The 15,848-nt window shown below is 40.0% G+C and overlaps 1 protein-coding gene across 6 annotated transcripts in view; it reads right to left on the reverse strand.

Moving 5' to 3' along the window:
* SORCS2 (sortilin related VPS10 domain containing receptor 2) overlaps positions 1-15,848 on the reverse strand; it is a 562,341-nt gene that overhangs the window by 73,034 nt on the left and 473,459 nt on the right. For all 6 annotated transcript variants that reach the window (XM_054823228.1, XM_054823227.1, XM_054823226.1 and 3 more), the window contains exons 7-8: positions 15,047-15,165; positions 10,980-11,069 (exon numbers count right to left, since the gene is read on the reverse strand). In XM_054823228.1, the coding sequence (XP_054679203.1) occupies positions 10,980-11,069; positions 15,047-15,165 (209 nt within the window). The remainder of the gene's footprint in view (positions 1-10,979; positions 11,070-15,046; positions 15,166-15,848) is intronic.

Genomic DNA, 15,848 nt, shown 5'->3' on the forward strand with positions numbered 1-15,848 from the left:
ATTACTCAGAAGCAGAGAGTCTGGCAGAACTTCAATTCTTTCCCTCCAAGTACGAAATAGTAACTGTTCTAACACAGAAATGCCAGCAAAGCATAGCAACTGATCCCAACAGGTTCTTTAAAAAGCCTCTTACACGTGCAGAACGCTTCACCTCCTGCCTTAAATATATGGCTGGGCAGCCCACACTACACCATATCTAATACTGAATTCACCTTTGCTTTCACAGTGTGAGAAAAGCTCCCGTGATTATCCGTTAAGTACGGATGGAAGTGAAGCAGGGAGTGAAGCAGGGAGTAAAGAAACAGTTGTTGTTTTCACGTGAAAATCTCCTCAAAACCCTTACCCTCCTGTGAGGCCAGGAGCTTTCAGCAAAATTATCTACATTATTATAATGAAACATTTATACAGTGATATAAAAATGTAAAACTCCAGTGAAAGTAGGTAAGGTGCTTTCCTTGCCCCAAGCGCTGGTGGGGTGGCAGTGGTGGCACGGGTGGCCCGTGGTGGCAGAGGTGAGAGCTGGGAGGATGGGCACAGATGTGGTTCTCCTGTCTCAGGGTGGGGAGGGAGATGCTGAGTCAGCAGATGCAGTGCACAAAGAGCAAAAACGTGTGGTGCAGAAGGACAGGAAGACTAATTTTGAGCAGAGTGGAATGATCAGGTGAAAGAAGGAATGGTTGGAGTGGAGAAGTTTACTGCAACACATGAGGGCTTACTCTTCTCTTGGTAGTGACTGTTACCAAAACACAGGTTTGTCCACTCAGACTGTTTGATTCCAATTTTTTTCTGTGGCAAGAACTTAATGGATCCTGGTTTTAGCAAGTCAAATTGCGTTTCCACTTCCTTGAACTTTGTTCCTTCCATTTAGAATTTACACTTTCAGATTTCTAGTTCAGCCTTACCGCTCTTTCTTTTTGCAGTGATTTCTTTTTCCTCTCAAGAAGCAAAACAGCCCTTCAGTTATACTACCTTGCAATAATCCTGCAACACTTTCTGCCAACAGTCATAACATAATCCTCTGGGAAAATTAACTGACAAAGTAAGGAAAAGTGCAAATTTCATGCACGACACTTAAATATCTTTTAAATTCCTGAATGACACCGACTGTTGAAAATCTAGCTGAAACAAAGCTAAATTGTCATGTCACTCTTACTGCTATGATACCCACTGCTGAACAGATGACAAACACACGAAGATGGGATGTCAGCAAATATTGCTAGACAGAACTTACCGTCAGTAAAGAGTTAAATAGTAAGGACATCTGAGAGAAGAAGAAATATCTTGATTCAAGGAATCCACGTTTTTATCGATTTACCTAATTCACAGCCACAGATACTACCTCAGGCTGTAATTTCCACAGATCCTCTAAGGAAAGCATTCATTCCTTGATGATTTCATGCTTGGACTACCGCAATTGCCTTCTTGCTGGACCTCCTGCTTTCTCTCTCCACATTCTGCAGGCTACTCAATGTCCCGCTGATCATCTAATTTTTCAGTAATGATGCTATTCACACATGATTTATTCAAATTAATTTATAAAGATCTTCTTTACTGATGTTAGAGATCTTCAGAATTTAGAACGTTTCTTATTGTCACTACTCAAATTTGTTATATTTGTTTATCTCCAGGCTGCTTTTTTATAAACATTCAGTATTTGAGTTCTTGTCCTTCCCTTTCATTTCTGTGCTCAGATGAGAGCGTCTGTGTACTTTTGCGTGTCCCAAGGCAGAATCCTTCTCCAGGTTTGCCATAACAACCATGTCGTTTCCTCTGTGGCATGCCCGTTCCTCCACGGACATCCTTTCTCTCATCTCTACTACTTTTGCTCTGTGCAGTCTGCCAGTCTGCTTTGTCCCATGTCTGGCTGACCCAGCCATCCCTGTTCTCATCACTCTCACTTCTCTCTCTCTTTTTTTGTTTTTGCAAAGCTCACCAACAGCACTTTGTATCAGAAATAGACTGTCATTCCCAAATACAACATCCTATGGTCTGCCAGCCAATTTTCTCCATTAGCTTTATCTCATGTTTTTAGGTTGTAAGCTTTTGTACAGCTCTGAGAATACTTCCGATGCCACTAGCTGTATTGTCCACAGCTTTTTTTTTTTTTTAAATCTAAATCCCCATGAGATTTCTTTGTTCTCTTTGCTAAGGTGCTTCTTGTGCATTATATTCTGTGAATTCCTTTGTCGCAATGTTTCTTCCATCCTCTCTTCACTTGGTAATGTTATACCACATTAAGCACAGATGTCTGTATGTTCATCACTAAAAATCTGTGGAACTACTCATAGGTACAAGACAATGTACCAACCCAGGGCCAGGGATAGGTCTACCTATAGGTGCAACCAAAGAAGCCTGCAAAGTGCTCTAAAATCCACTATGCAATCAAGTCCACGGGGTCATTTCCCTATGGGCGGAGAGTAGACAGAAAACAGCCTTCAAATAATGTAAACAGCCACCCCAAGGAAAAAAGAATAAACTGTCTTCTAAGTCTACTTGCAGTTAAATACTGGGTATAAAGCGCAGCTAAGGAGATTTAGGTTAGACATCAGAATATCCTTCTACAGTAGGGCCTGGCCATACACACTGAGGATACAACGCTTAGGGAGGTAACGCAGTCTTCATCCTCAGGAGTTGTTAAGAGTAGATAAGAGTAGATAAGACTAACGTCTGTCAGGACTGGTTTAGGCAGATGACTATGCTTTGGAAAAGGACCTCTCAAGATCCTGTCCATGTCTATTGTCTATGATCCTGTGAAAACAGGGGAAAGTAAAAACATGCCTTATTGAGATCACTTGAAATGTTACAGATACAAATGGAAATGTCATTAAAAAGATAGGATTTGATTTTGGGGGTTTTGTTCTGGGTTTGGTTTTTGGTTCTGGTTTTTTTGGGCAATGGGGGTTGGGTATTTTTTTTTTTTTAATTCAAGAGCTATAATTTCTTAACTATGCTAAAGAAAGTAAACAATTTCCAGACAAATAAGAATTTCAACTTGATAATGGAATTAGAATTAAGAGCAGCTGGAAATCTGTTGAATCAGAATTACTGTTCTGCAAAAATGCTAAATGAATCCTGAAAGCAATCAAAGACTGCATATTAAAAACTGGTATGATTAAACAAGGCATCCAGTGACAGGTCATACCACTCCTACTCTCTCAGGGACTTGTAAGCTGCTATGTTTGTAGCAGAGAACACAATTGTTCAAATAAACACAAAGACAGTTTCAAAGTGATACTAGAAATAATTGGACATGTACAGAAGGCCAAATTGTGCAACAGATGAGCACTGCTTCAAAGAAACATCATATCGCATGGACAGACCTGGTCTATTAAACAAAATAAAAGAGTCTGAAGGTGTGCATGTGACACAAAGTACTGTGCATGTTCAGCCGTGCAATGGAGAGCGAGCACCCAAGAACTCTTCCAGCAGGTACGGAGTAACAATCAAATATGTCTTCTTAAAAACATCCACACTGCTTGAGAACGATTTCTTTACTTTTAACACAGATCAGTTGAACATTTTTCCAAAATAATCTGCTTTTAATGCAGTTGAGTCTGTTTTCACAGAAGGCTGAATAAACACCAAATAAAAAAATCAAAAAATCAGTCAAGAAGCCCAAAAGCATTAAAGAATAGAGAGTCATGTTTTTGGGGAGCTAAGGATAGGAGGGAGGAAAGAAAGAGGTTTACAGGAGCAAGGGAAGAGAAATGTTTTTATTGTATACAGCCCCATACCATCTACCTTTAGTAATGCACCAGCCTATAAGTCTGCTAATACTTTATATTCAAGAAATGCCCTATATGGTTTACTATATTACTAACTGTGATAAGAAACCCTATGACACAAATAAATACAATTACACCTTGAAGACAGAAGGATATAAAAGATACAAGGATCATACAGCAAGCTAGCGCTCCTTTGTGTATTAAAATGTGCTGATGACACAGGAAATATCATTAAGTGAAAACATCGTAGGCAAGGTTCAGCATAGCCAATAAAATGCTACACATGCAGGACTGTGGCGCTTTAATCACTAAGGCAAATAAAAAAAACACTCAAAATTCCTGGTTTTCAAATTGTACAATTTTCAGTTCAATGTCAGAATTTTGCCCCTCCACAATCTTTTAATGTTGCAGTTGGGCAATACGTTAACCTGAAGCAAGCGATAAATTAAACAGAGAATCAGGAGAAGTAAATGTATCAGAAGCACAACAGATGTAAGCACTCAAGGATGTGTAGTCTCAGCCTTGACCTCCAGATGCACCACATTTATACCCCTGTAATCTCCTAAGCACAATCAAGGTAACCGGATGGCACATATACCAAAGATAATCTCCCTAATCTTCTTTGCCCGGCTGAGTAAAATGGTGCAAGGAGAGAAATCAATATCAAGTTACACTGTGAAGAAAAGAACAGTTCCTCGAATCCACCTCAGATGGATTTGTACACGAGGGAGCCAGACAGCTGCTACAGCCCAGGTTCACTGGCTAGTGCTGGGACACCTCCCGGGAAAGGAACACTTCCACTCCAAAGGACACTGCTACCGCTATTTCTATTATCTTTCCCTTTATTCTTTGTTCAACAGCCACTCCAATGGACTTTCAAAAGGATGGAATAGAAGTCCTGCTGCAGCTGCAAACTGCTCTTCTGCCCGGCGCAGAGGAACAACCTCAGCCAGGGCGGCAGACGGCAGAGATGGTGAAGGGGCTACCCAAGCTGAGAAACAATTCTTGGGAGACTCCAAGCCTTGCTAAAAGAGCCCTTGTAGCCTCAGTACTTCGTAAGCCAACCATCACGCAGCCAGAGCCTCGAGAGAACTTTGTCTGCTGACAAAAGGGCCGCAGGAATCTTTCCTGCCATCTCTGCTGCTAATCAACGGACTCATTTAGGGAATCCCTGAAAAAGTTATGCTAAGAGGGAGCTTGATAGAGAAGGGAAGACACGCTTCAAAAGGCTGATGGTTATTTAGGGACAAAGAGTAAAACTGCTCAAAATATTTTACTCTTGATAGTGTTATATCTATTATGGGATTGTACTGACAAGTTTGGAAGAAAAGCTGTGGTTAAAATAGTGATGTATATCTCAGACTAAGGCAAGGAAGAGGTGGGCCTGTTTCGAGCCCCTCAGGGGGGCACGAGGGGATAATCAAAAAGAATATATGGAGTTGATAAAAGGCACGTATATGAGATTCGTATTACCATGAATACATTAAAGACTTTATCTTATTTCCAAGGCAATAGGATTTTTTTCTTCTTTTATTTTTATTTTTCCCCTGTACTCTCTTTTATCTTGGTTACCTGAAAAATTTTACAGTTATTGCCTATTTCACAATTGAAGAGTGAAAAGACATATAGAGATCAAACCAGATGAAAACGGCTTTTTCCACACCATATCTGTTCAGAACTAAACTTTCTGAATCGCAGTTGAATATAACAGACAATAGAGCTCTTGCGTTATTAAGATTTTGTAGCTCGCATGAACAAATGCAGAATCAATGAATGCCTAGTATGAGTTCATAAAAGGAGATTTGTTTACCAGAGGTGGGAAGGGGACTCGGAATTATTAAATTCTTCCAAATTGCAACAGTAAAACTACCATGATTTGTAGCAGATTCCTTGATTTGGTCAGCAATTTTGTTAACGAATTTTTTGCTTAAACTCTCAGAATGAACTAGTTCCCAGTTTTATCGCTGGTCGCATTAGAGCATAACTCAAAATGCTGAATAAGGACCAGAACCCAACATACGCCTTCTCCACAGCAGACTCCTCCAGGCGAGGGCAATCAGAGCTGCAGGAACTTTTGTGCAACACAAGCGTGATGACTCTCCGGATGGGGCTGCAGCCTGCGCCCTCGGCAGAGCTGCTCTCCCAGCACCGGCGGCTGAACCCCTGCTCCAGGCTGCAAACAGCCCAAGAGAGGAACACTGGATCTCCCCGGAACACACCTGCGTGCCTAGCCAGCCATTGCACGACACAAATGCAACCCTGCTCCTCTTGGAGGAGGTATTTGAATTTTGGTATTCATTTCCTACGATTTACTCACTCCTAATCTAGCTTTAGCAGAAGAGAACAAGCAATCTTGGTAAAATGGAATATAGTATAAAAGCCAATTCAGTTTTAAAAGAATTGCTCTAAATTTCCTCTTCTGTTCGGGAAGCATACAGGCAGCCCTTAATACGGTCTTACCAACCTTTGCTACCACGCTGCCTGGCAGCAGTTGGCACTTGACCCCTGTCAAACGCAGGAGGCTGCTGTGTGATTCAATGTAGCGTCAGTATCAAACACGCTACTAAAAAAAAAAAAAAATCTCTCAAGAGCAGGCAAAAAAGAAAAAAAGAAGAAAAAAACCCCCTGAATTCTGTTCATTAGATGGCCCCCAATGGGCCTGCTCTCTGTACATATATGAAGCTATGATGCAATCCAGGTGACACGGTGGAGCTGGAGCCTAGAAACCTAGCACATGCAAAGTTTGGCTGGAAGCTGCTCTTAGCAGCCTTTTATTCACAAGTAAGGGGCCCTTGAGATATGTCCAAAGAAAAATATTTATCCTCTTCTGGGTTTCTCTTTGAGGGTACATTCGGAGAAATACAAACACAAATGCGAATACAAACAATATAAAACAATGGAATCATTTTTTTGCAGATTTTCGACCTCTTCATATCGAAAGGAAAACATGAAGCATCCTTCAATGACACTTTTTTTTTTAATTACTCAGTCTGAAAATGTTCACTCCATCTCCATATATAAAATCACCGTGAAAAGCTTCTGTGTTGTGAAAGAATAATATCTGAAGAGCCCAGCACTATTCCCCCAGGCTAGAGCCTGGTGTTCCAGCACAGCTCTCCTAATGTTGTCAGCCACGTACTTAACCAGCCTGTAGTATCTTCTGACTTAGCTACGGTTTTCCCTTCTCTGTACACAACCACTGCTCAAAAACTCTGGCCAGTAACATGAAATAGTTGACAGAGACCACTTGGAAAGAGATCTTTTTGAAGCCTCATTCAATTCTTTTGAGAAAAATGAAATAGAGCCTATTTCAGACCCGCTTCATCTCCTGGTTAGGCAGAATCTAATGCTTTAAAAGCTCTGAAACTCAGTTCTTTCAAAAGCTATTGGTCTTAATCAAAACCCAAGTTCTTTGTAAATTCTTTCATTCTGTTTATCTCCTACCACCATAAAAGTAGCAACTCCACAGTCACATGTTCTAGATGTATTCTTAATGTGCCAGCGTCTTTGCTGATATCCTGCTTCTTTGCAAAATTTCATCAGTAATTTGTTCATATGAATCTTTTCCTGTCTGTTCAAATTGTGTTGAAAGATTTATTTCTACTGCTCTTGATGATTCTCACTGAAATATGGTGTGATGAAGAATTTCAGAGCTGTGTTCTTATTTACTTCAGTATCTAAAATTTCTGCTGCAATGTCACGGTACCAAATCACTTCAAAAAAATGCATCTTTTACAGAAGAGGTTAAAATCTCTCACATTCACCACTGTTCTAATGGCTGTCTGGCTTCCAAACCCTCCTAGTGAAATCTTCAGCTCTGTTGTGTGCAGATACCCAAGAAACTCCTCTTGGAGGCATCATCAAAATGCTAAAGAGATACAGTTTGTTTTGTTCCACTCATCGGGTACTGCCTGAACTGGGAAGAATACAAAACCATCCCTTTCTAAATGACGCAGTCATCCTGTTCCTAGCTTACTGTTGACTCTATCCAAAACGAAACCATTAACTTCTAATTTATTTATTCAATCAAGCCTGGAGTTAATCTGCTTAGCAAGGGAAAAAACAACAACAACAAAAAAAAGACAAATAAACAAACCCCCTATTTTCCAAGACAAAGAATTCAGCATGCAGCACTATTTCAAACAATCCAGACTACACGACAGAAATACCAGTGAGTTATGACTGACATTTTTCGAGTATGTCAGAAATGCACTTAGTAAGAGCATATGCCCAGTAAACTACACGCCCTTTGCAGATTAATGGATTTTAAGACTAAAAGTGATAATTAGATGCCTTAGTTCACTCTCTGCTATCTTTCCAACCAGAGAATTTCCAACAATTACTTCTGCATATTTTATAAGATACAGGAGGAGCAAATAACTTCTATATGGTTAGAACAAATCTCCCAGAAAGGCACTCAGTTATGATTTAAGAACTTCAAAAACTAGAATATCTGTCGCTTTCCTTGGCACATTTTCAAACACATAATCACCAACACCATTAAGAAGTTGAGCTCACTTTCTAATTTGAATGCATCTGGATTCAGCTCCCAGCTATAGTGGGTCTTTCTCTACTAACGTGCTTTTAAGGCTCTGTGTTTTCTCCCCATAAGGAGGCTTCTCCACGACAATCAAGTTGCCTCTTGATTTGCCTTTTTGAAAAACAAATTATACTTTTTCGGGGTTATTTTTTCACTGAGATCACTGCACTGATCTTGTTTACAGTGCAGTCCTACAAACACAACATGGGTCATAGTCGACTGCAGAAGAGCAGTAGAAGGCAATGACTGGGGAAGACTTCTTAAACTGGTTTTGCTGCCAAGGAAAGCTCCACGAGACAGAGATCTAGGTCCTCCACCGTATGCTGTATCTCCAGCTCTCCCATAACTTTTGATTTGCTGCTGTTTTTCACAACCAGTGCAAGCTCACTTATTACAAACATGGATGCCTACAAGAACTGGACAATAGTCTCATATAGTTCTTTGAGTTCTGACAACCTCCGCCCATTTATTGAGATGTGTCAGCTAGATCTGAACCCAAATAACATGCCTTTTATTAATATAGTGTGCTGCAATATTGATATTTAAATCAGAGGCATGTGTCATTAAGCAGGTATAGTACACATCCAACTTTAAAAAGGAAAAAAAATATCACTTTCCTGAACGCTTGAAGTAATCATCCACACATGGAATAAGAACTAATGTCTATAATTGTAACACTTAATGCAACTCTTAAAAATTTGAGTTAGTATGTCCATCTTCTACTTGATGGCAGTATCAAGAAGGCAGTGCTGCATTGGCCAAATGCAGCAGATTACTGGCAGAGAGAAGGAAACTGCAATGGAAAGGTACAGATTCCTGCACAGGTCATCCAAAAGCAGAAGGAAGAAATGCCCAGGTTTCTCTTACAAGATTTCTGCCCTTCCATTTCCCAACAGACAATATTTTCCCACACAAGTTAGCAAAGTCAACACTTGCACTAACATGCCGACAACTCTTTAGGAAATTTGGTGTGGGTAAAACATTCGCAACTTGGCAATCTTTACATAATTTAATTTATTGCCAGCTCATGCACACTTTTAATCACTGATTTGGGTATTTGAAAAAAATACCATAAATAATTAAACATTTAGGTAAACATCCTTCCTCGCCCTTCTCCAGAATCAGCTCAAACACCTCTTCTCCCCACTTCCTACTCTCAAGTCCCTTGTTTCCACCTTGTGTTAATTTGGTTCTTCCCAACTACTTCAGTGAGGCAATGGGCTGTGCAGGAGGTTGGGGTCACCTGCGGAAGGGTTTCTTTCTGCCACTCATTGCTTATTCTTGGCTTTCCTCCATTGCTCCTTACTTGTCGTCTTCTGCCCCAGCGTAGGTCATCCATGGGCTGCAGTCCCTTGGGGTGTCCCTGCCCCAGCGGGAGTTGCCCAAGGGCTGCAGTCCCTCAGGGTTTGCACATCTGGCATGTTTTAAAATTTAGAACTGGACCGTCTCCTGTTGTTTTCCTACTTAAATATTTCCCCAGGGAAACATAAAGGCTACACTGAAGGCCTTAAAAACACTGAAATGGTTATGCGGAAGGGTTGATATATTTACCTGTCCTTAGCTATAGATTTCTTGTAAAAATAGATAAATACATAAACAGCTATTTCCATAGTGCTACTGGGAGCATATCCCAAATAATATCCGAGAATTTCATTTAAGGGTTTTGTTAATATGTTGTATATTTAAAACCAGAAGACTACAGACCACTGCTTAGATTATTTAAAAAAAAAAAAAATCAAAGATGAAAAAGCAACATAAACGCATTCTTTGTTTTAGAACAATTACAGCAAAAGAAGGAAATGCATTGTACTCCATGGTCCTTCATTAGGTGAGCAATGAATTAAACTTGTGCATTTCAAGACATGCAAAAATAACATGTCTTAGTTAGTTCTCTACTACGTAAGTGACAGAATCACATAGAATCACACAAAAAAGGCAGGAACCTCAGGAGGTCTCTAGACCGACCTCCTGCTGGGAGCAGGGTGAGGTGTGAGGCCAGACCAGGTTACCTGGGGCTTTATCCAGCCGGGTCTTTAAAACCTCCAAGTCATTTTTCTTCAGGATTGTAGGATCCTTCTAACTATACGTAAAGTTATAAAACACATTAAGTGCAGCACAGAAATTCAATTGCATTGGTTATACCACATGTAAATATCTGTCTGTGCTTTATTGCTAATTTACTATGCAAATATAGAAACCCTGTCACTATAAAAATATGCTAGACTGAAGGAACCTCTTAACAGTCCTTGCCATTCTGGTAAGTAATTAAAGTCCATATTGGGATTCCTTAATGAAATAGAGCACCATCAACTGGTAAAATTCTCTTATATTACTATTCATACTTATACCAGAAAACACCATGTGGAATTAAACTCTAATAGATTCTTGAAAGAACACTCGCTCTGAATCATTACGTTGCTGTTGGGTGTGTAGCACTGCTTCGTGGAAGCAAAGCTCAAAAACTGTTGTGGTAACTGATGACAAATAAGCTAGCCTATGTTCTTGCCATCTATGGTTTATGAGCTACTATATTCCTAGAATAAAAATAAAAACAGTAGGGTAAGCATATACCACAAATGGGATTCAGAAATCCTTACAAGGAGAAATTGTGATCTCAGAATAAAGAGGTTTAAAAAAGAGAAGAATAAAACTAGTTTAGGTAGAAAGAGAAGAAGAAAAATATATAAACAGATATAAAAAATGTGTATACTTACTTTTGGCAATGCATACTTTGGCAGCTTCATCTGTACAAAGCCATTGCGACGGTAAGACACATAGTACTTGGTCCGATTTGCTGATGTTGTCTATACAAATGAAAAACAGAATCTGTGATAATTTATGTTCAATCTAAAGAGTTTGCAATGGAAGACTTTTTTTTAACCTGCAAATGAAATACATATCTATTACTTCTATTGCATGTAATTAATTTGCACAGTGTACTCTTAAAAGAATAAATCAAAAATTGTGAGAATAGACTCAAACTCTTTTGCTCTCCCTCTCTTTAGGGAGAGAAAAAGTGATTTACTTCCTTTTGTTGCCATTTCAGCTGTCTTGAGTGATACCTGAGACTTCAGCATCTCACTGTCCCCAGTCCTTATTGATATCTCTGTACCCATTGTCCTCCCACATTTCTGCCCTTTCGCAGAAACCCAGGCAGCAGCACCCTCCAGGTAAGAGGTGGGGAGAAGGTACACTGGCCATGAACATCTGGTACCTCAAGGGCAAGCCGTACTCCAACAGCACTATTCAAAGCAAAGCACAAAAGGCTGAATAAATCACGCTACCATTGCGTAAAGCATTCACTATTTTGACTAATGTTTTCTATACAGAATAAAACACTTCCCAGTGCAAGATGCTAACATGCCACATGGAGGATTCTGAATCCACTGGTCAGTCAGTTAGTTTGAAAATCTGTGATATGTCCTGAAGACACAATTAGATGCTTAAATAGAGAGGTAAAACACATATTTCAACTGTTTGTATATATGGAACTGAAGACAATTAGGTTGTATGTAAAATACTTGGGGGCTTATGAAGATTTTCACCAAAGCAAGCCAACAGAAATGTGCATTGAAAGGAACACCGCTGTATGACTATTACCCGTTAGCCCTTTCTCCTCTTCGTAATAACAGATACGCTGGTCATTTTAAGACTTCACCTTATTCACAAAAAAATCCATGCAAATGTTGTTCCAAAGTAGCAAAAGGAAGATTCTAAATAAACATTGATGAAAACACTTGGCTAACAGCTTCTCTAGGTTTTTCTAGTTAGAAATATAACACCAAAATCTGTGCGGGTATAGAAATTGGCACATTTCCAAGTAAGTCTCTTCAGCACCATCAGATTAGATTAGCAAAGGTTTTAGCTTGTGGCAAATAATATTTCACATTTTTTTTCACGTTTATTCCCTCCAGGAGATCAGCTAGGTAATGGCTATTCAGTCATTTTCACTAAGTTTATAAAAGGTGGCTGCTTTGCAGGAATGAACTGGGCAAAAAAAGAAAAGGGAAGAAGTGAAATGAAACGTGCAAAATTTTTCTCTGGTGGACAAATCAGACTGTGGAACAGAAGCATAAACAGACTCATCTTCTTTCTTTGACTTAGGAAATCCATTTAAAATCCTACCCCATTGTTTTTCTCCTCAACTTTTGTGTTTAAAAATGGAACCTGATTTGGAAAACAGCCTGTGCTGAAGCATGCAAACTTGACTTGGCTTGGTAAAAATGGAGTTGATGCATGACAGCAGGTCCACCTACCTGAATATTTTAAAGATATCAAAATATTTAACATTATAATAATTTTTACTCTTTCTTTAAACCAATTTCCTTTTTTTGTGGTAGAAAGAATTTGATGCCCTTTAAGAATGTGATTTGTTAAATGATGGATTAAACCAAAAACCTCACCATTTATTTAATTAGTGTTAAAAAGCAGTCTCATCCATCTTATCATAGCCTTCTTGTTCATTATGCATTTATTTTATGTCACTCATTTTAAATGGCTGAAGATGATGCAAGGCAGCAGAGAATTGGAGTTGAAGCAGCTAGCCATGTCAAGCCTCACTGACATTAAAGGCTGGTCTGTGCTTAAAACCAGCATTGAAACTTTAATCCTCCTGCTAAAATCACCTCTGAAACTGTCTGACTGTCAGTGCAAACTGGAAAAGAAATGAGTATTAGAAAGTTCCTGATCATCTTGGGTGTAGATAGATGTACTAAAGAAATGGAGTTGAGGTCTTCCTCTAAGAGAGTAGAAGTCTGAGATTTGGGCCAGGATTAGCAGTGGAGACCTGCAATTCTCTGCTTCACAGCTGCACTGCTGAGGGGAAGTGAGCGATGCCAGGGGCAGTAAGACAGTCTCAAACCGACCTCTCTTTTTGCACAGGTGATTCTGTCCCAGCTTCTTTCTGACAGATATTGCTGTGATATTCAGAGGAGTCCTTGGTCTGACTCTAACTTATATAGCAATATTTTAGTCTCAAATTTCCACGTGGTTTCAAACGTATGCTGTTTCTCAGATGCGCAGCGGCTGTGTGGTTTCACTGGAAAGGCTAAGTAGTGCCCTGCATCACACCTCAGGGGTGGCTGCACTTCAGATGTGACCATAGGATCCCAGAGTTATCTTCTATCCTCCAGTAATGTATCTATGGCTAACTGTAAACCAATTTAGCAATAAAAGATGTATATTACATACTGTGAATTACTGCAGATAAGTCTGAAAGAAAAAGACTAGAGACGTTTCCCCTTTATGTGGAATACATGCACATCTCATCTACCGGCACTGACATGTCTCAAATCTGCAGAGACTACGTTATTAGTGGCATCATTTTGCTAGTAGCAACTGTCCATCATGTTATACGTACATTTCCAGGTTGCACTTCCATTTCGTGTCTGCCCATGCCTGGCATGAGACAGACAAAAACAGCTCAAGATGCAATTATACAAGATGTCCAGCAAAAAAAAAAAAAAAAAAAAAAAATGCTTGAAGGGGAAGCAGCCTGTGTTTTGCTGAGCACGGCAGTCTGGAAGTTCACGTGGTGAGAAGCACTTCTCACCGTCTGCACGCTGTGAAATGGATTTTAGAGGGTGCCTGGGGGAGCCACAGGTAATACCACCTTTGAGCAAAACGGGTGCCATAAGTGCTAGACCTGAGATGAAAAACACCTACTTTAACTCAAAAATACTTTTCCAAATCCATTTTGCTGTTTCTTTGTGGTGCTAAATGTTCTAAACCATGCAGGCCTTCGAAAATGCTATGGCAAACAAGAGGAGGACAGATCTTTTGTTTCTTTGTCAATTTACGGATCCTTTTGGAAGAAACAGCCACAACGGGGGAAAGCTGCAAAGAAGCCAATCTGATATACACGGAGGCAGCAGCGAGGAGAGCTATCCATCACCACGACATTGCTTTCCCGCAAGAGTCAATAAACAAGCCTTTGCAACAGGCAAATCATATCAAAGTAAAGGAAAAACGATGGCCAACCACTAAGTACAAGCAACTTCCCTAGGAAAATCTGAAAAAACAGGTAAGACATAACCTTTCTTTCAGAAGGTTGTAGCTCTGACAGATTCAAGTTGCAACCAGTCTCGAGCATATAAAATGACATGAATTTCAAGTGTGCCTGAGCTGTACGTGGTGCCATAAGGCTGATGGAGCCCCAGCCCAGGTTTCTGCATGCAGGTCTTGTAGTCTGGGAATGAAATAATCCCAATGTAATTTGGACCGTCAGAAGCTGCTTCAAGCTTCCCACCTATGGCTGTTTCACCCTTTCGCTTCCTAAGCGCAGTTGTATAAATTCTTTCCCAGGAAAACCTCTTCACAAGAGAATCCATGTGAGGAAGCTGAGCCACTATGTCAGTGACTTTCCTCGGATACTCTTCTTAGGGAACCTTTTTGCACTATGGAGGTACTGGAAAGGAACCCAAAGAGCTTGTAAGCATAAAAACAAAAGGGTTGCATTTTGCCTAACATACGAGAGTATTTATAAAATGGAATTTTGAACGACACAATCTATTTGAAAGTTTCCGTCTTGTTAGAGCTAGGTCAATGATAAACTAAAATCAACCAAAAAACCAGGCAACTGGTTGCACAAATTAAAGGGGCATTGGTTTGGGGTTTTTTCTGACTGATAAAAGAAAAGCTTTGTTCCATGTAAAAATTCATATGTCATCATTCATACTCTGGAACAGGTTTCTCCATGCTCCTAAATTATAGAGTTGCTGCACTGCTTAAAATTTTATTTTTGAATTTGAAAATGGGCTGTCTCTCCAGAAAGTGGCAGTACCTGAAGAAATATGTAGTCATCCTGCACAGTCAGGGAATCCCGATCAGTGCCACCAGCAAACTGGACTGTCATTGTCTGATCAGAGCAATTTTGAATCTGGCAAGTGATGTAGCGATAACCTGAGGGAAGAGAGACAGAAACATATGACAGGGCTATCAAGGGAAAAAGAAGCAAGCAATATAAAATGTTATTCATGTAGGGAAAGCGCTGCCTTTGCCAGCTGAGTTAGTTCTAAAATTATTATAGTAAACCTTCATACAAGAGTTTTTCAATCTCCGATGTAGTGAGAATATATTAACTGCTTACAGTTCAGATCATTCCCGGGAGGCAGCCTGTTATTATCTAAATTTTGCCGGTCCAGAGAGATTAGGGGTTAGACGAATGAGACATTCATGGGTGGGGATAATAGAAGGAGCCTCTTTTCTCACTTAAGCTATGTACAGAGCTGAATTATTCACTTGGAGAAATGGCAGCCTGACACAACATAACTGAAATCAATAGATCAGCACCAGTATAAAATCGTGATGAGTGAGAAGACAATCAGACTCTGTTTAATAGACAGCGTGCGGAATTTTAAAGGTTATTTTCGAAGCTCTGTAGGAAAGTTAGGACACACTATTAACACACTGGTGGAACTGCTCTGTTGGGGCAGGACTTCTATATTCAGAGTTAATACCTTGCTGAAAAAGCCTTGACTGGTTTATATCAGTGGAGGCTGTGGCCTCTCTCTTCCTCTCCCGTTAGCAATAGGCAAGGAATATCCTCTCTGCCTGGGCTGCCAGAACAGCATCACTGCATCTTT

Source organism: Grus americana, chromosome 4 (genome assembly GCF_028858705.1).
Source record: "Grus americana isolate bGruAme1 chromosome 4, bGruAme1.mat, whole genome shotgun sequence".
Lineage (NCBI taxonomy): Eukaryota > Metazoa > Chordata > Aves > Gruiformes > Gruidae > Grus > Grus americana.